At 61.6% G+C, this 23,525-nt stretch overlaps 2 protein-coding genes across 2 annotated transcripts in view; both read right to left on the bottom strand.

Annotated features, from left to right (window-relative positions):
• Nucleotides 1-482: 482 nt before the first annotated feature.
• Nucleotides 483-18,376, bottom strand: LOC103109288 (cholesterol 24-hydroxylase). The gene is made up of 16 exons (XM_007518330.3): nt 17,540-18,376; nt 12,948-13,028; nt 12,256-12,337; nt 10,066-10,139; nt 8,950-9,036; nt 7,940-8,078; nt 7,424-7,534; nt 6,638-6,788; nt 6,419-6,481; nt 4,832-4,904; nt 3,482-3,566; nt 2,979-3,089; nt 1,861-1,949; nt 1,355-1,421; nt 988-1,158; nt 483-916 (listed from the first exon to the last, which is right to left on the bottom strand). Exons 1-15 carry the CDS (start codon nt 17,659-17,661, stop codon nt 988-990), a joined length of 1,506 nt encoding a protein of 501 aa, XP_007518392.1. The 5' UTR covers nt 17,662-18,376; the 3' UTR covers nt 483-916.
• The window catches only part of HHIPL1 (HHIP like 1), a 21,217-nt gene continuing 15,949 nt past the window's right edge, over nt 18,258-23,525 (bottom strand). Inside the window, exons 8-9 of the mRNA XM_060181034.1 lie at nt 21,294-21,376; nt 18,258-18,947 (exon numbers count right to left, since the gene is read on the bottom strand). Of these exons, the coding sequence (XP_060037017.1) occupies nt 18,388-18,947; nt 21,294-21,376 (643 nt within the window). The 3' untranslated portion in view covers nt 18,258-18,387. The remainder of the gene's footprint in view (nt 18,948-21,293; nt 21,377-23,525) is intronic.

Below are 23,525 nucleotides of genomic sequence, written 5' to 3'. Positions count from 1 at the left end.
GCAGGGAAATGGAGAGGCATGGGTGTGGATTGATGAGGGTTCAGGGGGCTGGAGGTCCCCCCGCAGGGACCCTCAGCCCCCGAGGTAGAGCCCAGCGTTCCAGCCTGGGGGCCCACAGGTGACCCTGGCACGTCCAGCTGACCCCAGCTTGCACAGCCGGCTGCCTCCCCCCGGCCTGTTGCCCATCTGGTGTGTGAGTAGGTCTGCATGGAGTCTGTTCCTTTCCTGGCGGAAGGAGACCTGCTGGGGGGACGCAGCGTGGGATGAGGTGTGGCTCTCCACACTGACAAGCCCCCCAAGCCGAGGGAGATGGCGGCACGTGGGTGGACACGGCCCACCCAGCACCTGCTGTAGGAGGGGCAGCGTCTTCACCCACCGCCGCCGGTGGCCAGCAGGGGGCAGCACGGGACCAGTGGTGCAGGGCAAGCCAGTACTGAGCAGCTCACGGGGAGGCCCTGGAGATGACTGGGCCACACTGCCCGTCCATGCAGACACTGGACACACGTTTATTGAGCATGGGGGGGGTCACATGGGTGGGCCCGCACCCACCTCCAGGGAGGGGGGCAGCCGGTCACGCCGAAGGACCCTCAGGGGCCAGTGTGGCCAGTGTGTGTGAAAGGGAGCCTGGAGGAGGGGCTCACCCTGTGGGGGTGGGGGTGGCCTGGAGGAGAGGGTGCCCAGAGTGAAGAGGGGTGCCGGCCTGTGCAGAGGTAGGGAGCAGATGGGGAGGGGTCAGGGGCCACGGTCAGCAGTGGGGGGGCTCAGTAGGGTGGGGCCTGGGGGCCTTGGCAGAGGGGGACCCCTAGCAGGACAGGGGTGACCTCAACAGGGCAGGGGGTTGTCTCAGCAGAAGGGGAGCTCAGTAGGGGTGGGGGCCCTCAGGGGGTAAAGGGAGCTCAGCAGAGTCAGAGGGCCCCCAGCAGGATGGGGTGGGGGCCCTCAGAAGGACGGGGACCATGTCGCCCAACAGAGTGTGGTGGGGGGCCCTCAGCAGGGTGGGGGTGGGGGTGCGGGCTGCCAGACCCGGGGCCTTAGGGTGCAGAGCACGGGGTCCAGCGGTTTCAGGGTGGCCTGTTCCTGCAGCCCAAAGCGCTGCCCGGGCACCAGCCGGAACTCGAGCCTCTGAAGCAGCTTGGCCATTACCACCTTCACCTCCATCTGCAGGAGGACCGTGTCACGGCAGGTACCCCCAGAAGGGGGCCCAGAGCCCCCCAGCCACAAGGACCTAGAGCCCCTCAGAGCCTTCCAGCCCCAGAGACCCCAAACCCCCACCCCCAGGGACCCAGAGACCCCAAACCCCCCAGCCTCAGGGGCCCAGAGCCCCCAGCAGCCCCCCTCCCCACCGCAACCCTACCTGTGCGAACTGCTGCCCGATGCAGGAGCGGTGGCCAAGCGAGAAAGGGAAATAGGTGAAGCGTGGCCTGGGGGGGGGGGGACAGTGGCTGAGGTCTGGGCGCCCTGCCCTGGTCATGTTCTAGAGGAGCCGCCAGCCTCCTGCTCTGCAGGGCAAGGTCCCGGCTCCCAGGGCTCAAGCCATGCCAGGGACCCTGCTACTCAACGTGCTTGGCTGGACACGTGGCCTGCACCCACACGCTGCCTGCACTGCCTTGGTGCCCGGGTGAGACCATGGGGGTGGGGGGGACGGCCACTAGCCCATGTCACGGCCCCCTCAGCAGGAAGCATTGGCTTGGAACCCCTCTCTGCTGAACTCGCACCCAGCTCTGCTGCTCCCTGACTGACCTCTCTGAGCTGGGCTGTCCTCTCTTGCTTTGCGCCCTCTGGGAGACTGCACGGACTCGGGGCGGGGGGGGGTGGGGGGTGGCTGGCCTCCCCAGGTGGACACCCCAAAGGGGGGCTTACTTGGGAGCTTTGGGGCTGAATCGGTCGGGGTTGAAGGTCAGTGGGTCCTCAAAGTAGGTGTCCATGCGTCCCATCACGTAGGTGCTGAACTGCGGGGAGAGGGAGGCTGGCCGCTGACTCAAGGTCAACCCCACCCTCTGCATCCCCCCAACCCCCACTGGGGTGGGGTCCACTGCCACTGGACAGTTCTAGCAGGAAAGGGGGCCAGGGTAGTGTGCTGAGGACAACGGCTCTTAGCCTCCCCACCCCAGAGGGCTAACATCTCCCCAAGGGCTAATGTACCCCCACACCCCAGAGGCTCTCATACCCCCCAGAGGGCTAGCAGACCCCCCCACACCTTGCAGAGGAGGCAGCTCAGGTCCAGAGGACTTCAAGATGGACACTGCTGTCAGTCAACCTGGGATTTGAACCCCGGGGCTGGCCTGGCCGACAGCCCAGCCCGCAAGAGCACCGGATGTGTGTGCCTGAGGCCCAGGAGGGCTCTGCGTTCTTCCTCTCTCATAATAAATAAATGCAACTTTTTAAACTTAAAAGAGGCAGGGGAGTCAAGCGGTAGTGCAGCAGGTTAAGCACACGTGGCGCAAAGCACAAGGACCTGTGTTAAGGATCCCGGTTCGAGCCCCCGGCTCCCCACCTGCAGGGGAGTCACTTCACAGGTGGTGAAGCAGGTCTGCAGGTGTCTGTCTTTCTCTCCCCCTCTCTGTCTTCCCCTCCTCTCTCCATTTCTCTCTGTCCTGTCTAACACCGACGACATCAATAATAACAGTAATAAATATAGCAACAATAAAAACAAGGGCAACAAAAGGGGGGAAAAGCAAATAAAAAAAGAAAAAACACTTAAAAAATAAAAAGAAAATAAAAGAGGTTGAGGGACTGATGTCAGGGGTGGGGCGGGGGAGGAGCAGGGGAGCTGCGGGCGGGGCCTCTGTGGGTGTCCCACCTGGGTTGGGACGAGGAGGACAGAGGCCCTAACCCCTCAGAGTGCCCCCCCTTCCAGAATCCCCCTCGAAGCTGACCCAGAATGGTGAGCAGGGAGGGGTCCCCAGGCAGGGGGTTCCTGAGATTCAGCTGAGAATGCCGGGCCCCCGGAGGACACCCCAAAGGGCCCCCCCACGCACCAGGAGCGGGGTGTTGCTGGGCACCCGGACGCCATCAATGAGGGTCTCTTCCTCCAGCAGACGGAAGGTGCCCCAGGCCGGCGGGTACAGCCTCAGGGACTCTTTGAGGACCTCCGGGAGACACGGACAGGAGAGAAGTCAGGGTGCTGAGGAAGGACGCCCCGGCCTTGGGCCCCTCACGGAAACGAAGCCCCACCTCGAGCGCCAGCAGGAACAGGGGCGCTGTGCCTGGGCACCCACATCCCGGAGAGCAGCCTCCCCCCCCACTCCTCCGGCTAGACCAAGCATGCCAGGCCTCCCACTGTCAGATGTTGTTAGAAGCTTCTGGAAGCTTCCGGAACCCGGGCCATGGAGAGGTTCTAAAGGCCACTCTCCACCTGGCTGCACCCGGGAATTCTCTGGCAAGCCCTTCCAATGCTGCAGCCCAGTCCCCGGTCTCCTAGGCAGGGAAGCTGGGGGCTCTGGGGGCCCCGGGATGCGGGGGGGGGCGACAGGCCACACACCTGGGACAGGTACTGCAGCCTCCCCAGGTCCTCGAAGTCTAGGTGTCGCTTGGAGCCGATGACCTCGTCTACCTCGGCCTGCAGCCTGCGGGGCGGACATGACAGGGTGGTCAGCCCTGAGAGAACTGTCTGTCAGCAGCAGCGTGGAGACCCCTGCTTGTCCACACCACCCACCACCAACGAGCTGGCCAGGCCATCCACACCAGAAGGCCCAGTGGTCAGGGCCCGAGTGACAGGGCTAACGCCTGCAGTGTGCCCACAAGTGCAGGGGCAGCTGGTGGGATGCAGGCCTGGCACATTGGACCAAGAGCCAGGACCTGTGCGCAAGGAACCTGGTTCGAACCCCTGGCTCCCCTCCTGCGGGGGGGAGGGGGAAGGGTCACTTCACAAGCAGTGAAGCAGGTCTCTCTCTCTCTCTCTCTCTCTCTCTTCCTCTCATCCTCTCTATCTTCCCCCCTCCTCTCTCAGTGTTTCTCTGTCCTGTCCAATAAAATGGAAAAAAATGGCTGCCAGGAGCAGTGGGTTCACAGTGCTGGCACTGAGCCCCAGCAAGAACCCTGGAGGCAGCAAGTAAGTAAATAAATAGAAGTGATGAGTTAGATGTTATGTGGAATACTACTCTGCAGTCAAAAAGATGATACCGCAGCATTTGGGACCAAACAGGGAGCGGGGAGTGATTTTGCGGAATGAGATAAGCCAGGAGCAAATAACCAACAGAGGGCTCTGCTCAAAGAAGCTGACTAAAGAGAAAAAGCAGAGAGCAAACTGGCCCCAGACTCTGTGAGAACTGTCAGGGCTGGTGTGTATGTGGGGGGTGGGGGGGCGGTCTGGGGTCACATTACAGCAGGAACGAGTGATGGTATAGGTCCAGGAGCTTCCAGTTCTGTGAACCACTGTGAAATCGCTAGTAACAATTAAAAAAAAAAAAAAAAATCAAGGCTGAGAATCAAAAGGCAGCAAGCGACAGTGCCCTGAAGCAGGTCTGGTGAGGGTCATCTCCCGTGACAGGGCCTTGGAGAGATGGCTCCTCACCCCCCGGGACCCTGAATTTTCAGGTGGGGGGGCTGCTCAGTCTGGGCTGAGACGTTGAGGAGAGTGGAGTGTTGGGGTTCCGGGAAACCGAGTGGGGCACCTGGTCTCTGACCAGCGGGGGACAAGGGCTCCCTCTGCGGTGCTCAGTCTCTGCTCCTGGCTGGGCACAGCCCACCCCACCCCCACCGCCAGCCCCACCTCAGGCTTGTGGTACCATGACTGGGACTGATCCAAGTCTCCCCGAGGACCCCGACCTGAAGCCCCGTCACCAAGCCCAGTGGTCCCCGCCCCCCGCCCCACCTCACCCCACCCCCATACCTGGCCAAGATCTCGGGCTGGCGTGACAACTCCATCACCGTGAAGGCCAGGTGGTTGGCAGACGTCTCGTGGCCTGTGGGGAGGGGGGAGGGCGCTGGGGGCCCAGCCTGGCTCCATCTGAACTGGGACTCAGTTGGGACGATGAAGGAGGGGTGGGTGGTCTGCCCTCCACCACCACCCCTCCAACCCTCAGAGTCTGGACCAGGGGCTTTGGGACACTGGGAGAACACGAGGGTGCAGATGGGTAAACTGAGGCCCAGGCCACACAGCTGCATGCAGGCCCTGTGCCAGTGTCCCCCAGCTGGGCTAGCTTCCACTCTGCACCTCCTGTGCCCTGAGCTGGCCCCAGACCCCAGGAGTGGGGACCCTCCCTCATCTGCTCCTGGAGCCGGGAGCCACCATTTCCGCCTTCCCATTCCCGCCTTCATCTTCTCCAGCTTTTCTGTCTGTCTGCTGTCCCTCTGTCCACACACACACACACACACACACACACACACACACACGGACAGAGGGGAAGCCTGGTGCTGGGGAGAGACTCTAGTGTGGGGATCTGCTGCGGCCTGAGCAATCACTGATGAAGCAGCTCCCGTGGGATGGCTGATGTAGCTGATGAATGAGGAGTTTTCTGGACATAAGTGTGTGGCTGGAGACGAGCGTCCACTTGCCCAAGCTGGGGTGCACAGAGCACAGCCCACGGACTTCTTTTTAGGCTCAAATCTAGAGGGTACCAGGCCAGAATCCAGCAGCCGGCCCTGAGAGCTCAGGGAGCTGCCAGCCTTACCTCAGCCTGAGAGCCTGGACCGCGGCCGGAGTCACACTCGGCCCCTATAACCTTACGCCAGAGCCCAGGAAGGGCCTCTCTCATGCCTGACACAGGACATCCCTGCCAGAGGTTCGATCCCCAGCACTGCCATGTGCCAGAGCTGAGCGGGGCTCCGGTCCACAGAATAATTCCTCGTTGACCAACAGGCGGGAAGAAGTGTGCTTGAGACAGATCAGCTGGTGGGGCTGGTCAGTGGTGCACTCAGTTGAGCGCACACATTGCAGTGTGCCAGGACCCGGGTTCAAGCCCCTGACCCCACCTGCAGGGGGAAAGCTTCACGAGAGGTGAAGCAGGGCTGCAGGTGTCTCTCTTTCTCTCTCCCTCTCTGTTTCCCCCTCCCCTCTCAGTTTCCCTTTGTCTCTATCCAATAATAAATAAATAATTTAAAAAAAAATACAAAGTAGGGAGTTGGACAATAGCGCAGTGGGTTAAGTGCACGTGGCTTGAAGTGCAAGGACCGGTGTAAGGATCCCGGTTCGAGCCCCGGGCTCCCCACCTGCAGGGGAGTCGCTTCACAAGCAGTGAAGCAGGTCTGCGGGTGTCTGCCTTTCTCTCCCTCTCTCTGTCTTCCCCTCCTCTCTCCGTTTCTCTCTCTCCTATCCAACAACAATGACATCATCATCATCAACAACAACAACAATAAAACAACAAGGGAACAAAAGGGACTAAATAAATAAATATTAAAAAAATTTAAAAGATATAGAAAGCAAAGGTCTCTGCATGGGGGCTCCAAGGAGCCCCCCCCACATGCAGGAGGTACCCACCCGCGATGAAGAAGGTGACAAAGTTGTCCAGCAGAACCTCGTCGTCTGGGGCCCCCTCCTCAGCTGGAAGACAGGGGTGCCCGTGTGAGCTGGCTGGCCCTGGCCCCCCAGCACCCCCCCACCACTGGCTCTCTCCTGGAGGCCGTCAGAAACACCCTGTCAGCTGTTTGGTCCCCTCCCGATGTGCCCCCCCCCCCGCCTCCCCAAGCAACCCGGTACCTTTGAGAATCTGTGTGAGGATGTCGGGGGGCACCACCTCGCCCCTCTTCAGGGCCTCCCGGCGCTGCTGCACCCACTCCTTGCCCACCTGACGCAGGAAGCGGATGCTCTCCCGGATCTCCCGAAGCTGTTGCCACTTTCCTGGCATGAACTGACCGGCAGGGCGTGGCTCGAGGCAGCCCCTGAGCCCCACGGGCGGGCCCTGCAGCCCCTGGCTCCCCCAACCACTCTGGAAACCTCCAGCTGGGCCCTTGGGATTATGCAAGAAGTTTCCAGAACTTTCAAGGGAGTCTAGACTGCACAGAGGCTCTGAAAATGACAGGGCAGGCGCCACCGACACCCGCTGGGATGCAGGAGGGGCCCCTGCAGGTGGAGGCAGACGGGAGGCGTCTGTGACTGCAAAGGCAGGGTGGCTGGGGGCTGATGACCAGGAATGAACATCTGCCTAGAAATCAGCTCCCCCCACCCCTTCCTCTCTCATGCCTGGGGTAAGGAGGTGATAGCTGGAACAGTGACAGCCTTGTTGTGATAAAGAGGTGCCATGATGGCCACCCAGACTGCCTCAGTGGGGTCTTGCTCTATATAACAGAAGACAAAGCCCAAACTGACTCCAACCACAGTGCTCCCAAGCCCCCCGCCCCCACCGCCCACCCTCCCAGCCTGCAAATCCGCGCTGGCTCAGAAGCCACTCCAGATATGCCAGGACTCAAAGTCCAGCTCCTGTGGAGCTGGCTGAGGACAGATGGGCCAAGTGTGGGGTGTTGGGTGCTGGGTGCTGGGTGCTACCTTGGCCAGTGTGTTGCGGGAGGCCGTTATGCCTTCCAAGATTAGCTTCACCTTCCGGGACAGCGGCTTCTGGCCGCCCAGCAACATGCCGGTCTCCATCCCAAAGGCTGCCTGGGGGGCAGGGAGGGCAGGTGAGACCTGGGGGGGTGGGGGTCCAGGGCAGAGCCCAGCTATGAGCTCACAGGGATCCCTTCCAACGCCCCAAGATCCTCCATCCTCCCGCAGGACAGGGGAGGGTCCAGGAGCACTAAGTGAAGATCATGTAGCTCATAAACGGGCTGCCTGCCTGGGAGGCCGCAATGGCCCTTCAAGGCCGCGTCCCTAACCCCAGTCCCCAGGGCAGTGACAGTAGCTCCAACGTCCCTCCGAGGGGGTCTCCACATGCCAGCAGTCCGGCCTGCCTAGCCTTGGTTTGGGGGTCACCTGGGCGCCTGCTGTGTGTGTGTGGGGGGGACTGGGCCGTACTCCAGGGGTACCACTCGGAACTGCAGGTCTGAGCCCCCACTGCCCCGTCACCTTGGCCAAGATGTCCATTGCGGTCCACGTCATCATGTCCTGCATGGACACTGGCGTCTGTCCATCTGCCTTGGCTTCCAGGATCTCTACTAACTGCTCCGCCTTCTCGTTGAAGGTTTCCATGAGGCTGACCAAGGAGCTGGGGACGGGGTGTGGCTCAGGGCCACTCCCAGGCAGCCCCTGGCTCTGCCCTCGGGGGCTCAAGGGAGCGTGGACTCCAGGGGACCACGAGCAGGAGGGCTCAGGACTCCACGTGGGGCCTCCTGCGGCCGCCCCTCTGCTCCCCACCTGCTCCCCGCACCCAGAGACACAGCACCCCAGCCCCCAGGCACAGGGATCCTCAGAGCCCAGGAAGCCACCGTCTCAACTCTGAGGTCTGGGAGGGAACCCCCAAACTCACAACCATGCCCAGAGAGAGCTCTGTGGTGCTGAGAGCCCACTGCCAGTGCCTTTGGGATTAAAGGAAATATTTATGGGCGGGGAGGGGGGTGGCTGGGCTCAGCTGGCATGTCAGTGTCCTGCATGTGTGACACCTAGGTTCAAACCCAGAACCACGTGTCACTGCTACAAGTCTCCCACTCCTTGTGGCCACCCCCTCCCAACACACATACACTTTTCCCCCTTCATTTTTCTTTCTTTTTTTTTTAATCTTTAAAATTTGTTTTATTATCTTTATTGATGGGATAGAAACAGCCAGAAATTGAGAGGGAAGGGGGAGATAGAGAGGGAGAGAGACAGAGAGACACCTGCAGCCTTGCTTCACCACTTGCAAAGCAGGTGGGGCCTGGGGGCTCAAACCTGGGCCCTCGCGCTTTATAACGTGTGCATTCAACCAGGTTTGCCACCGCCTGACCCCTCCTTTATTTTTTGGATAGGATAGAGAGAAACAGAGAGAGAGGACCAGGGACTTGAACCCGGATTCTCGAACGTAGCAATGTGTTCCACCAGGGGCACCACAGCTCAGCGCCCCGCTGACTTCTCCCGGGTGGCCCCACCCCCGTCTCACTCACCTGCGACTGAAGGCCAGATCCATGACGCGTCTCTGCTTGTGCCAACGTTCATAGTCACACTCGGACACCAGGCCTTGGCCGAACAGCCTGCGGGGAGAGGGACAGGCATGGCGGTGAGGAACAGGCCAGGCCTCCTGCCTTCTGGGAGACCTTCCGGAACCAGCCCTGGGCAGTGGTGCAGTCATAGGCCCCTGGCTGGGTGCCCCAGCTTGGTTCAGCTGTACCCACTTCATCATAGGAGCCTCACCAAGATTAAAACAGGGGAGTCGGACGGTAGCCCAGCGGGTTAAGCGCAGGTGGCACAAAGCACAAGGGTCAACTTAAGGATCCCAGTTTGAGCCTCCGGCTCCCCACCTGCAGGGGAGTCGCTTCACAGGCGGTGAAGCAGGTCTGCAGGTGTCTGTCTTTCTCTCCCCCTCTCTGTCTTCCCCTCCTCTCTCCATTTCTCTCTGTCCTGTCCAATAACGATGACATCAATAACAACAACAATAACTACAACAATAAAACAAGGACAACAAAAGGAAATAAATATTTTTTTAAAACTTTAAAAAATATATAAATAGACAAGATCTGGGGCTAGCAGGCAGCTTGGCCGGTAACTTGAGGACACAGGTTGGACCTCCGGCCGCACACAGGACCAGGGCTGCTCCGTGAGCAGTGGAGTGGGGAGGGCTCTGTTTCACCTCCTTCTCTCTGTCTCTGTCTCACTCTTTTTTTTATTTGGGGAGAAACAGAGAGAAATCAAGGTGGGGGGAGAGAGACAGACAGACTCCTCTAGCCCTGCTTCACCACTTGTGAAGCTTTCCCCCTGCAGGTGGGGACCAGGGGCTCGAACCCGGATCCTTGTGCACTGTAGTGTGTGCGCTCAACCAGGTGCGCCACCACCTGGCCCCCATTCTCTAAAATTCCTAAAGCATTCTGGGAGCTGTGGACCGTGGCTCCTGAGCAAAAAGAAATCTGGGGAAAAGGAACATAGCCCCCCCCCCCCCACACACACACACAGTGACCCACCCCCATCCCCACCACGAAGGTGAAAGGGACAAAGTGTGACAGGAGCCGGGCGGCCAAAGTCCTAGCATGGCCTCTGCTCCACTCCCACCTTCCTGCAGGCCTGACCTCTCGCCAAACACCGTCTGGATAGCGTGGTACATCTTGGAGTCCTTGTTGTACTTGGTGGACATCAGGAACCGCTAAATGCCCCAGAAAGAGAGGGTGAGCTGGAGGGGGGCGGTTTGCCAAGAACTCAGCACCCCCCAGCCCCCCCTGAGCCAAGAGCCTGATGTGAACACACTCTGAGTGTCACCTCAGCGGGTACCCGTCTCCAAGTCCACCCTATCGTACTCCAGCTGGGTTGAGGGAGTGGGGCAGGGGTGTGTGTGTGTGTGTGTGTGTGGGGGGGGGGGTGTTCCTTAACTAATTTATACCTGTGCCCAAGACCCACAACCAGACAACACCGCGAGCTGCCCTGGGAAGGGGGTGCAGCGTGGAGGAGGGGAAGCCCCTGATGGAGGACTCCTCGGGCCCTGAAGCAGAGTGGTCAGTGCCATTTCAGCCCAGGCAGCAAAGGCAGGCTTCCTGTAGGAGGCGTCAGCCTGTCAGACCAAAGCAGGTGGCAGCAGGGGCTTGGCCAGCCAGCGGCGCTCCCCTTCCCCGAGGTCCACTCAGTGTCCGGCCCCCGCCGGTGTGGCTGCTATTTTTGGTTTCATTTGACTTACAGAGGAAGAAACTGTGACTGGAAACTGGGACACAGGGCGAGGGCTGGGTTGCCCAGCTGCCTCCTGGGCATGGTGAGGTGACAACCAGACCCACCTGGGGGCCGCAGATGCCCACAGGAGGCGGGACGTGCCTATGGTCCCACACTGCACTGCGGTGGGGGTGACAGAGCCAGGGGTGTGAGCCGCCGTCTACAGTCCCTCTGGCTGTGTCTGGCCCACATCCAGGTCAGCAGCCTGTCCAGGTGGGGGCCCCATCCAGGGGGTCCAGGGAGCCCCCCTCCCGCAGGGAGGAAGTAAGGGGAGACCACATGCTGCACTGTCCGCAAAGCTCACGCTGGCCCAGAACTGCTCCGGCGGACACTGGTCACGGGGACCAACCTCTGTCCCCCCTCTAGGCCCCCATCAGACACCCACCAGTAGTGAGGCTCAGACAACCCCACAGCAAATGTGGGCTCCGGGCAAAGCCCTAGAAAGCCCCCCACCCTGAGCCCGGCCCCTGTCTGCCCAGCTGACGGTGCTCCAGTGTCAACCAGCCCGTGCAGCCTGCCTGGCCCTCATCTCCACATAGGGACCGGAAACGGCTCAATGTAGGGTGGATCCCACGTGCCTGAGGTCCCAGGCTCAGCCCCGGGCACCGGGCACCATGTGTGACAAAGCTGAGTCTGCTCCGGCCTCTCTCTCTCTCTCCCTCCATCTTAAAGTGAACAGAGCCTGTCTTTGTTGGTTTGCTTTGGGCCTTGTGGTGAAATCTCCTGATTTCAGCTAGAGAGAGGGTCAGGGGCCGGGGGCCATAGCACACTGGTTATGCCTGAGGCTCTGAGGTCCTAGGTTCAATCCCTAGCACTACCATCAGCAGTGTTCTGGTCTCTCTCTGTGTATGTCTTTCTCTCTCTCTCTCTCTCTCTATATATATATATCTTTTCCTTTTTTAAAAAAATTTATTTCTTTATTGGGGAATTAATGTTTTACATTCAACAGTAAATACAATAGTTTGTACATGCATAACATTCCCGTTATGAAGACAGATTTTCAATAGCAAATGAGCACTTTTTAAAAAAAAAAAAAATTTTAAAAAGAGAGAGGCAGCACCACATCCAAGCTTCCTCAGTGCCTGGGTTCAAACCCAAGCCGCATGCATTATATGGCACTTCCCCCACTAGGAAATGCTCCCATCCCCCTCCCCAAATCAATCTTTAAAATAAGAACTAGCTAAGATGGCAGTGGGGCAGGAAGCCAACAAATGGTTGTGGAGGACGGAGGTGTCTTAGGATACTGCCTGACCAGTCAGTCAGTCAGTCAGTCAGTCAGTCAATCAATCAGCCCCCGCTTCTCAGTATCACTCTGGGCATGGGGTTAGTGATCCCACTTCATCAGCCTGCAGCTGGGCCACACCCTTGACCCCGGGGTCATGTCCCCCCAGCACCCAGAGCCTGGCAGGTCCAGCAGAAAAGCAGGTGGCCAGAGAGTGGGCCCTGCCCCCCGGAATTCCTGGGAAACCAGTCTGGAGCTGTGACTCTGCAAAGTTCCCCCAAGCTGGGGCCTCAGCCTGGCTGAGATGGCAGGACAGCCCGGCAACCTCCCGGCCCCCTACCTTGACCGACTCGGGGCTGGTGACGATGACAGAGGTTTTGTGGAAGACATTGACACGCACCACGGGCCCGTACTTCTTAGCCCTGGAAGCCAAAGGGCCTGGATGGAGGAGGCTGTCAGGCTTGGAGCCTCGAACCCCAGGGGCTCACCCCCCAGTGAGATGGGGTCTCCTGGGGGTGGGGGACTGATGACCCAGCTCTGCATGCACGAAGTGGGACTGCTTTCTCCTCCTCAGCCTGGCAAAGCTGAGCTGGGCATCCAGCCACGGGGTCAGCTTTGGGAAGTTGTAGCACCCATGCCACAGGCTCTGACACTCTAGGTTCAATCCCCAGCACCACCATAAGCCAAAGTTCGATCCCCAGCATCACATGTGCCAGAGTGGAGCTCTTGATCCCCCCCCCTTTTAATAATAAACGAATCTTATTCAAATTAAAGAGCATCCAAGCTGGGACTGTTACCCAGCCACAGGCCCCACCCAGTTTACAGACAGGGAAACTGAGGCTCCAATGACTAGCCAAACTGGTCATGGGTTGTCTGTATGGACAAGACAGACCTCTCCCCTCTGAGCTGTCCACTCAGGAGGGGCTGCCGGGCTGCAGGGATGTGGGGCCAGGGTAGGGGACCGAGGTGGAGGGGGGGAGCCAGCCCACGGGCCTGGGGGGAGAGCACAACAGAAGACAAGTCAGGACCCACCAATCCAAGAACAAATCTTGGAGCACGCAGCCACAAACCTCGTCCTTCTTCCAAAAGCAGGGGAGGTGCCCTAGAAGGAAGCTGTAAGGGAAAGAGGGAGGTGAAGGTCACCGGAGTCCCCACAGGAGTGTCCTCCTTCTGGCGAGATCCCCAGGAATGCTGTGCAGATGGGGAGACTGAGGCAGGCAGGTGGTGACCCTGGTTGGGGGGCCAGCAGGTCACCTGTAAGGACTCCACTGGCAGGACAACCGAGCCTGGGGAGGTGACAGCACCCGCCCACAACTGGCACTATGCCCCTCTCAGTGCCCTTGTCATGGGGAGGTGGACACGCTAAGCCTTCAGTGTAACCACCAGATGGAAAGCACCTGATGGGGGCCCAGCGGGTGCCCTCTGTGCTCAGGACCCTGCGTCTGCGACCCCTGACGGCTGGATCCATCTAGGGTGACTGAGGACAAAAACGTTGTTGGCTTCTCCAAGTCATGAAGCAGGAATTACAAGCCCTGACATGTGGACATCTCTGAGGCCAGAGACAGACCCTGGGTGGCCTTGGGGACCACTGTCTACACTTTGGTTTTGCCCTTGGGGCTGTGGAGGGCGGTGGCTGGGCTTTGAACAGAGAGGGGACCGAACGTGGATGTCCAGTGTTTTCTTGCTAAGAGTAACCAGGGCAGCTGGGGGGGTGGGGTGGGGTGGCAGATGTAGGTACAGTCACCCAGAGAGGGTGACTGAGGGGTGACAAGAACTTGGCCCCTGGAAGTGGCTAGAAGAATGTGTCTTGAAGGCACAGCCCAGGGACTTGTTATTTGGGGGGAGTGGTCATCAGAGTAGCCCTGGATAGCCCATAAGGTCACTGGAATGTCTGGGCAGATGGGTGACCACTCGGGGGTGAAGGGTACAGGGGGCCTGCTGAAGGGAAGGCCGGAAGACTCAGCCCACCTGAGGGCTCCCAGAGTCCAGGAGGGGGTGACTTGCTGGCTGACCGGTCCCCTCCTGGTATCCAGTCCCATTCTCAGCCCAGGATGGACTTCCGGGGCTTGACATGTGCTAAACAGATTAGTCAGGACCTGGACCTTGGCCTTGGGTGCTGTGTCTGCCAGCTGGACACAGAAGGACCCCAGCAGGTGCTGTTATTTGAGGAGTGGCGACTCGCAGGGACTCCAGGCTGGGTGGCAATTTGAGCGTCATCATTAAGAGACAGAAAGTACAGCCTGGTGCTTGGTTAGACAAGAGGCTGAGCGTGGATGGAGAAGAGGCCCGGGGATGGGGCCAGGGGGATGGAACTGGGGATGCAGAGGGGACAAGCAGGACAGAAGACGCTAGGGGAGACACGAGAAGTCAGGACAGGAGGAGAAGGCGGAGGGCAAGATGGGGACCCCTCCCCTGCAAGGACTGGGGGGCTCAGCCACAAGGAAGTCACCAGAAGCTCCGCGAAAGCAGGCAGGTGGCAAGGGGGAGCCAGCCCCCCTCAGGGGCGGAGGGGTTCAAGAGAGAACAGGAGGGGAGGAAGTGGGGGCCCACGGGCAGGCAGCTTCTCGGGGTGCGTGGGGTGCAGACAGGGGGCGGCAGCTGGAAGGGAAATAAGAGGGCGGGAGGAAAGCGACTTTTAATAGCGTCTTATGTAAAATATGGGAAGGAGGAGGCAAGAGGCAAGATGGCAGCGGGGGGTGGTGGTGGTGGCGGACAGGGTCACCGGGGGTGGGGGTGGCAGTGATGGCCCACACAGAGTCCACCTGCGGAGAGAAGGGGGGAGCAGTTGGGCACTGGTTCTCCCTTGCTGGGGAGGCAGGAGCAAGCCGGGTGCAGATGGAGCGGGTGGGGGGAGGCCGGCAGACCCCACTCCTGGCGAGCGACCCTGCCCCGCCCCGGGCTTCAGCCGCCCCCACCCCAGCCCCGCCAGGCCAGAGAAGCGAGCAGCCGCTGTTCCGCCCAGCTCCTGCAGGGCGCGCCCGAGAGGCGCAGCAGCCCCGGAACAGCAGCTGCCGGAGAGGCGGGTCGGCGCTGGAAGCCGAGTGGGCGGCGGAGCAGACGGGCGCTCCTGGTGACAGACAGACACGCAGGGCAGAGGGAGCGGTGGCAGGGGACCCGTGGCCGCGCAGTTTCCGCGGTGCCGGTGGGTAGCCTGGCCCCTAACCACAGCAGAGGCCACAGAAAGACCTGGGGGTGGGGGTGGGGGGTGGCAGAGGGCGAGCGGGCCCCTAGAGGGGGCTGAGACCCCAGGAGAAGACTGGCGAGGGGCCAGTGCCAAAGGGAGGGCGTGGTGAGTGCCCAGCTGGGCACCCCGGGCCCACTGGAAATGCCACCCCACAGAGCCAGTGGGCCCCTCTGTCCCTCCCCAGGGACCGCCTGCCCCCTCCACCCCCACAGCCAGAAACACTTGCTGTAAACCGCAAGACCCGAAGAGGCTTCTCACTGGAGGGCACTCTGGGGCAGGCGTAGGGGAGCACAGAGGCTCCGTGGGTATGTGCTTATCTGAACATGGGTTCTGGGTTTCCAGCAGTTATACGGATATACTGAGGGAGCTGTTTCTAATCTGAGCACTGAGCTGGGGCACTCCAGGAGGGCTTCCTGAAGGAGAGGACATCCTGGTGACTACTGCAGAATGAGCAGGGGCGGGGGATGGGGGGAACCACAGCAGAGGGTTCTGGCAGCACCAGGAGACCAAATGCACGGGCAGCTGTAGCTAGGGCATCCGGACTTGCACGCCCGAAGCTCCTGTTCTGTGCTGGCAAAGGTTCCAGCGTTGACTGCGTGTACCTTCAGAACTGGAAGCCCACCGCCATTCCTACCCAGCACTGCCGCACACCTGCGTGCAGTGACGCGTGGAGACAGCCTGGACAGGTGGAGGCAAGACCTGGGGACATGTGGCACTCGGCGGAGGGCCCCGGAGAGCTGCACGGAGGTGGCAGGCTGAGTGGCTGCTGTCTCAGACCTTGGGGGAGGGAGGTGAGTGCGTGAGAGCTGATGGGGGCGCGGTGGCTGGCTGTGCAGAGAACTGATAGTGAAAGTCGCCCAAGACCCCCACAAAACTCAGGAGCATTGGGCTGTCCGCTTCTGAAGGAGAGACGTCACGCACGCAGCCGGATTCCTTTGCTGCGCTGTGCGAGCCGGTGCGGAGAGAGGCCCTGAGCACTGGACCAGCTGGGCTCTCAGAAGCCTGTCTTGGGGGCCTCATAAAGCCAGGCGGGGCCCCCCTGACTCCAAGCTGTCTGCCGGGCGCTCTCTGCCAGTGTGACAGCGTCACGTGGTGGCTGTGTACCTGGCAGCGCTCACAGGTGAGTTCCCATGGTCCAGCCCGATTCTGTTTCCGGGGCCTCGCTGTGCCAGATATGGGGACACGCTGTAAACAGGACACACAGGCCTCTGGGCAACATAGATGCTTGGCAAGAGGTCACAGATGTCATCATCATGTACTTTTTCCCCACTTCCATTTCCAGCTATGAGAGGTACAGCACACTCAGGGCCGGGGGCTGGGGGCTGCCTGAGGGGTCAGCGGTTACGCCAGCTCTGCAAGGCTGGGGGTGGGGGAGGGGGTCAGGAAGACCCCAGCGTGGCAGGGACACCTGAGAGGCCAGAGAGCCGGCAGGATGTTCGGCGACCAAGCGAGGGTGACCAGGCAGCTGGTTGGTGCCTTCCAGAATGTCCAGGTCCTGTGCCTTTTACAAAGTGTGTCTAATGCAATCACTTCATTCATTCATTCAACACACGTTTATTCATCATCATCATCATCATCATCATCATTGGCACGGTGCTGGGACGTGCCACACAGAATCCCTGCCCGGGGGTGGGTTTGGGGTGGGGGGGCTCACATTCTACAGGGGAGGGCAGTCAACAGGTGAGCAGACAGTCAACAGGTGACAGACAGGAAGGTGACTTCAAGGGTGACAGCCCCATACTGGGGAAGGAAGCGGACTCTGGAGGAAGGACCCACGTGGGGTGAGGGTGCAGGAAGAATGAGGGTGGGTGGGCTGCGCACCTTCAAGAGGGGCAGCAAGCCAGCGGCGCTGGGAGCTCGGCAGCAGCGACCACCTCGCCAAACGGGGTGAGTTGACAACCCGGTTCGGCAGGTCCCAGAGGGCCAGGAGAGCAGAGGAGCGACACCCCCGGATCTCGGGATCAGAAAGGTGTCGGGGGAGGGAGGCGAAAGGAGTGGGTGGGGGCAGGGCCAGAGACGGGATGCAGGTCCACGAAGCCCCGGGCCCCTCGGCGCAGAAGCACAAAGAAGGGGCCGGTGACAGCTGCAGCCGAGCGGCCTGCGGGGCGAGGCCCCGGTTAAGAGCACCCACTTGGGGCCGCCCGCCCCGGGCTGCGAGTGGCTTCCCGACCCGGTGACCTTGGGCCGGTGGCGCCGCCCGAGCGCGCCTCAGTCTGCTCGTCTGCACGATGGGGTGACAGCCGCGCTACCTAACATGGTCGCCGCCGTCACGCTGGCGGCCCGGCGGCGGGGGGCGCCGGCAGCTGCGGCGGCTGTGAGCGATGGGGTGCTAAGAATAGTTAGCGCCCCCCGCGGGCCCGCGGAGCCGCGACGCCCATCCCGGACCCCGGCCCCGGCCCGCGCCCGCCCCCCTCCAGGCCCTACCGGCCACCCCGCTCACCTGGGCCGCGGCGGCCCGGGGATGTGCTCGTAGCGGCTGCGAGCGCGGTGCACGAAGGTGCAGCAGAGGCCGAAGGCGACCAGCGCGGCGCCGCCGAGCAGCAGCAGCAGCCCGGGGCTCATGGTTCGGGGCGGGCCGGCCGGGTGGGCGCAGGCTGGGGGCCCGAGTGCGCGAACCCTCTGGGCTGCGGGCGCCGCCGCCGCCGCCGCCTCTGCCCCAGGCCCCGCGACCCAGCGCCGCCCCCGCCCGCAGGCTCCGCCCCCGGCCCGCGGCCCCGCCTCCGCCGGCCGCCCCGCCAACCACGTCCCCGCCTCCGGCTCCCGCGCTCCGGGCCCGCCCCCGCCGGGCCCCGCCCCCCGAGGAGCCCCGCCCCCCGCGTGGGGCCTCCGCCAATCGCTCGGCCCCCCGGGCCCCGCCCCCGCGGCGGCCCCGCCCAGAACGCGTCGTCCCTGGCAACCCGGCCTCTGCGCACGCGGCCAGCGCTGCGGCGCCAGGTCCCTCCCGCGGCTGGGGCGCCCCCTCCCGCGCCGCCCGGGGACCGCGTTCTCGGCCCTTGGGGAGCCGCGCTCCCGCCCGTCGCCCCATCCCCGCCCGTCCTCGCGGGGGCGCCCGAGGTCCGCAGAACGGGGCTGCGGGGACCCCCTACCCCCCCCCCCCCGAGGGTTCCGACCCGGCCGGCGCGCCGGCCCCCGCCCGAGCTGCAGCCACCTCTGCCGGGACGCCCTCCAGCGCCCTCCAGCCCCGGGTCTCCGGCCGCGCCCTCGGCTGCAGGGGCGCAGGCAGCCCCCCGTCCCAGCCCCAGCCCCCGTCCGTCCGCCGCGCCCGGGGGCGAGCACACGCGGGGCGCCCTAGGCCTCGGGGGCGCGGTGGCTGCACACGACGCCCGCGTCCTCCTGGTGGCCGCAGTTGTGGCGGCCCAGCCCGGCGTGCGCGCACTCGAGCAGGCGGCGCTCCCCGCCCGCGCAGCGCACGTCGTCCAGCAGGATGGGCAGCGCGCGGCCCTCCCCGAACTCGGCGCGCTTGGCGGCCCGCACGGCGTGTGCGAAGCCCAGCTGGCGACACACCACGCCGGCCGCCCGGCTGTCCCACGCGTCGTCGCACACGGTGCCCCAGCGGCCGCCCGCGAACACCTCCACGCGGCCGCGGCCGGGGCTCAGGCCCGGGGGGCGCGCCAGGCGCACGGAGCCCTCGGGGGGCGCGGGGTCCCGCGGGCCGGGCCGCCCCCGCCGCCGCCCGCCGCCGCCCCTTCGGCCCCCGGGTCGCCGCGTGGGGCGCGGGGTGGGGCGCGGGGTGGGCGCGCGCGGCGCGGCCGTGGGGCGGCGGGGCGCCCGGGTGGGCGCGCGCGCTGGGGGGCGGCGGGGCGCCGCGGTGGGGGGGCGCGGGGTGCTCTCGGGCCTCCGGATGAACCCTGCGCAGAGGAAGAGCCAGCTGTCAGAGGGGCCCTGGGCTCCCGCTTCCTTCCTCCACTCGGGCCCCCACTGGCCCAGGCACTGGGGGCACCTGCCGGCGCTGCCCTCTGGCGAGCTGGGACCTTCCCACCCCCCAAGTTGCTGGGTTGCCATGGGGACAGCACTGGGAGCACTGCCACCTTGATGCCTCCCGCAGGCCAGACTCACTTGGAAAGTCCCTGCAGGCGGGCAGTTGAGAAAGGGGGCCGGGGGTCCAAGCAGACCGAATGTGGGTGAGCCAGAGGCGCCCTTTCCTGAGCCCTGTTGCTCCCAGTTAAAGACACGGGGGCTCCCGGGCTGCTGGGGGGCTCCCACTTGGGCTCCTGATGTTCAGACTGGCCCTGCCCACCCCCAGCAAGCCCCACTGCACCCTGGGTCCCAGGGGCACCCAGCACACACTTCTGCCCTGGCAGGCGAGGACAGGGCTGGGTCTGTCCTCTGTGCCCCACATCTGGCACGGAGCGGGTCACTAACTGTGAGGGCCACTGTTACTCCATATTGTCTAAGGCGGCCAAGAAAAACCTCATAATCCAACTGCAGCAGTACAGATGCACGTTACCCTTGAAAAGCCAGTCTCAACGTTTCTACCTACCAGCAGTAGTTCTGTGGACAGAGGTCATGAGAGCCCCAAAACCCAAAATCTGCTTAACTGACAGAAACTGCCAGGGACTGTGGTCACAGATTCCCTGACAGACAGGTCTGAACTTTAAGTGACCCTCCTCAGTCCCCCCCCCCCAAATCCCCCCTCCCGATATGGATAAAAAGAATCTGTTCTGCGTCTCTTTGGGGCTCACACGCCACTACTGAGAAGTGCATGGAGCCCAGGCTTAAGTTTGATTCAGTAAAGGCTCTTTGCTTTTACACGTGATTCTGGTCTCTTCCCTGTGAGAAGGGGATTTAGAGATCTGGGCATAACATTTGGGCCCAGAACCAGATGTACAGAAAACAGGACAACACACAAATTTACCTAACGAGTCTTGGACCGGTCCGCGGGTTCAGTGATTCAGGCGTCTTCCCTTCCAGGAGGGGGGATATCCCGGATGAGCCCCCACATCTTATGCCCAGATCTTTAAATCCCCTTCTCGCAGGGAAGAGACCAGAGTCACATGTGAAAGCAAAGAGCCTTTACTGAATCAAGCTTAAGCCTGGGCTCCATGCACTTCTCAGTAGTGGCGTGTGAGCCCCAAAGAGACGCAGAACAGATTCTTTTTATCCATATCGGGAGGGGGGGCTTGGGGGGGGACTGAGGAGGGTCACTTAAAGTTCAGACCTGTCTGTCAGGGAATCTGTGACCACAGTCCCTGGCAGTTTCTGTCAGTTAAGCAGATTTTGGGTTTTGGGGCTCTCATGACCTCTGTCCACAGAACTACTGCTGGTAGGTAGAAACGTTGAGACTGGCTTTTCAAGGGTAACGTGCATCTGTACTGCTGCAGTTGGATTATGAGGTTTTTCTTGGCCACCTTAGACAATATGGAGTAACAGTGGCCCTCACATAACTAACCAGAGGCAGAAGTGCCAGTGAACGGTGGGGCAAGGCCAGACCCGGTGTCAACTCCAGTCACCTCCAGAACGCCCTGCTCGGCGCCCGGACCTCAGACTGGTCACCCCACCTGGACAGGCTTGGCCGCTGGAGTGTTTCCTTGGGTGACTGTGACAGTGCTGAACCAGATTCCAACACCATCACGCCGGCGACTGTGACCAGGATGAGGGACAAGGATATCCATGTCCTCAGCTGGATGTCCCCAGAGCCAAGCGGGAAGGTGCAGGAACAATGGATTCCCTCGGCTTGCTCGAGGCTCCTGGTTCAAGCCCCATTGCCGCATGCTCCAGAGTTCTGCTCTTGTATCTCATGTACCAGAATCCCCCCACCCCATAAGTTTAAAAGAAACAAAAATGTGTGTAAAGGAACAATGCTCTGGAGGCTGGCGTGAAGTTCAGCAGTGAGGTGCTAAGGTAGAAAGGGACCCACAGGGTCTAGGGATGAGGGGCCTCCCTCAGGTCTAATGGGACAGCCCCTCCCTGGCCACACTCCTGCCAGAGTTCTGGCCCCACGGGGCAGCCAGCCATAGCCTGATTTTGGGGTCCCTGCATCTGGAGCAACTCCCCAGTCACCCAGGTCCTCGGCGTCCCCCGAGGTCCTCCCTCTGCTGTGCTCCCAGGGGCCACCCACCCCCGGCCAGGGCGCTGGGTGTCTAGGTGTGCCTGGCACTGGAGGCAGGGAAGGACATGCAGGCCTACTGGGGCCTGGGGGTGGCACTGCTTCCCGCCCTGCAGGTGTTCCCCACCGTCCCCGTGCTGCCACTTACTTTCTTTGGGGACGAACGGGGTGAGGCGGCTCTTCACTGTTAGCTGGACTGGATGGATCTGACACTTGCCAGGTGGTGCCCGCCTGCAGACACACGGGAGCAAGCTGGGTGTCAGTGGGAGCCCCCCTCCCACACTCACACCCCACTTCAGCAGGCCTGACAACTGCAGGGGGAGTGGGCGAGGACCCGGGCAGGGACTGGGACAGTCATGACCATTAACAGAGCAGCCACCAAGTGACACCCCTGTGTGCTCCTTTGTGGCCTCCACAAAGGTCCAGCACAGCTCGAGAGTGCCCTCTGCCGGGAGAGGCCTCCTTCTCGGCCACTTGTCATTCAGAGCAGGGACTGTCTGGGACCAGATGCCAAGTCAGGCCCCCCCACCCCCCCAGCTAGTGGAACCACAGCCTGGCTCCTGCACTTGACCTTGAATCCTCCTCCCCAGCCCCCAGCTTTGGAGCAGGCTCTCATCTCTGCCCTTTGATGGCTGGATCCTCTTCCCTGCCTGGAGGATGCAGGGCTGGGGGCTCAGAGTGGGGAGCAGAGTGGCTGGTCTGTGGGCAATTGGAGGGGGGCTTGGCAGCCAGGGCAGAAAGGGGTCTGAGTGGGTTTGAATCAGATCTCCTTGGGTGCCTTTGAGGAGTAAGGATGGAATCCCGTTTTAATTGGTTTTTGGCTGCGGATCGGGGAGTCTCTGAATGGGGACTGGTGTACTAATCTGGGACTGTCCCACGTGGGGCTGAGATTCCATCAGCTGGGGGGGGGGGTGCTGAGGATGCGGGAGGCTTCCAGACAGGCTTGGCAAAAGAGGGACACAGAGACAGTACACCAGCCTGGGCCCCAGGAGACTGGAGGAGAGAGCAAGGTATTCTGCCTCTTCTAAACTCCACAAGGAGCTCCTCAGGAAATGGCACTCGAAAGTCTTGGTGGGGCCGGCATGACGGCTCACCTGGCTAGTGCACCTGCCTTGTCACGTGCGTGACCCAGGTTCAGGCCCCACTGCACTGGAGGAGATGCTGGTGCTGTGGTGTCTTTACGTCTGTCTGTCTGTCTCTATCTTTTGTTTTTAATTTTTTATTTATTCCCTTTTGTTGCCCTTGTTGTTTTATCTTTGTTGTTGTTATTATTGTTGTAGTTGATGGCGTCATTGTTAGATAAGACAGAGAGAAATGGAGAGAGGAGGGGAAGACAGAGAGGGGGAGGGAAAGACAGACACCTGCAGACCTGCTTCACCGCCTGTGAAGCGACTCCCCTGCAGGTGGGGAGCCGGGGGCTCGAACCGGGAACCCTATGACGGTCTTTGCGCTTTGCACCACTTGAGCTTAAACTGCTGCGCTACCGCCCGATCCCCAGATATGTCTGTCTCTTTCTATCTGAAAAGGTCAGCCTGGAGCAGTGAATTTCCAACAATGGTAGTAACAACAATAATAAAAGTCTTTGCTATGCAGAGGGGGTGGGCAGTACCACCCCCGCAAAAAAACAACAACAACGCCACAGTGGTTGTGTGGACGTAGTGTAGGGCCCTAGCCTTAACTCCCTTTCTCACATTTTTTGTTTGTATGGTGATGGGGGTGCCTCTTCATTCCAGGTGAGAAAAGTGAAAAGGGTCGGGAGGGAATCTGGCCTGTTTCTGGTGGGTCCACCCACCCACACAGCCTTGACCGGACAGGCAGACGAGAAGCCACACAGCTGCTGTCCTAAGCGAGAGGCTGGCACTGGGGAGCCGGCTCAGCGAGACAGTGCAGGACGTGCAAGCTGAGGGCCCAGGTTTAGTCCCCAGCACTGTACAGTCCAGAGCTGAGTAGTGCTCTCTCCCTCTCCCTCCCTCTCTCCCTCTCCCTCTCCCTCTCCCTCTCCCTCCCTCTCCCTCTCCCTCTCCCTCCCTTTCCCTCTCCCTCTCCCTCCCTCTCCCTCCCTCTCCCTCTCCCTCTCCCTCCCTCTCCCTCTCCCTCCCTCTCCCTCTCCCTCCCTCTCCCTCCCTCTCCCTCTCCCTCTCCCTCCCTCTCCCTCTCCCCCTCCCCCTCTCCCTCTCCCTCTCCCTCTCCCTCTCCCCCTCTCCCTCTCCCTCTTCCTCTTCCTCCACCTCTTCCTCTCCCTCTCCCTCTCCCTCTCCCTCTCCCTCTTCCTTTCCCTTTCCCTCTTCCCGCCCCCCCATATGCTCCACCCTTCTAAAAATAAATACATAACTAGAAATGAGAGGCTCATCTTGTCAACTTCAGGGTGTGTAAACTTGAC

This window comes from Erinaceus europaeus, chromosome 22 (genome assembly GCF_950295315.1).
Source record: "Erinaceus europaeus chromosome 22, mEriEur2.1, whole genome shotgun sequence".
NCBI classification, from domain to species: domain Eukaryota; kingdom Metazoa; phylum Chordata; class Mammalia; order Eulipotyphla; family Erinaceidae; genus Erinaceus; species Erinaceus europaeus.
The sequence above is the reverse complement of the archived record's forward strand: the minus strand, read 5'-3'. Positions and strand labels throughout refer to the sequence as shown.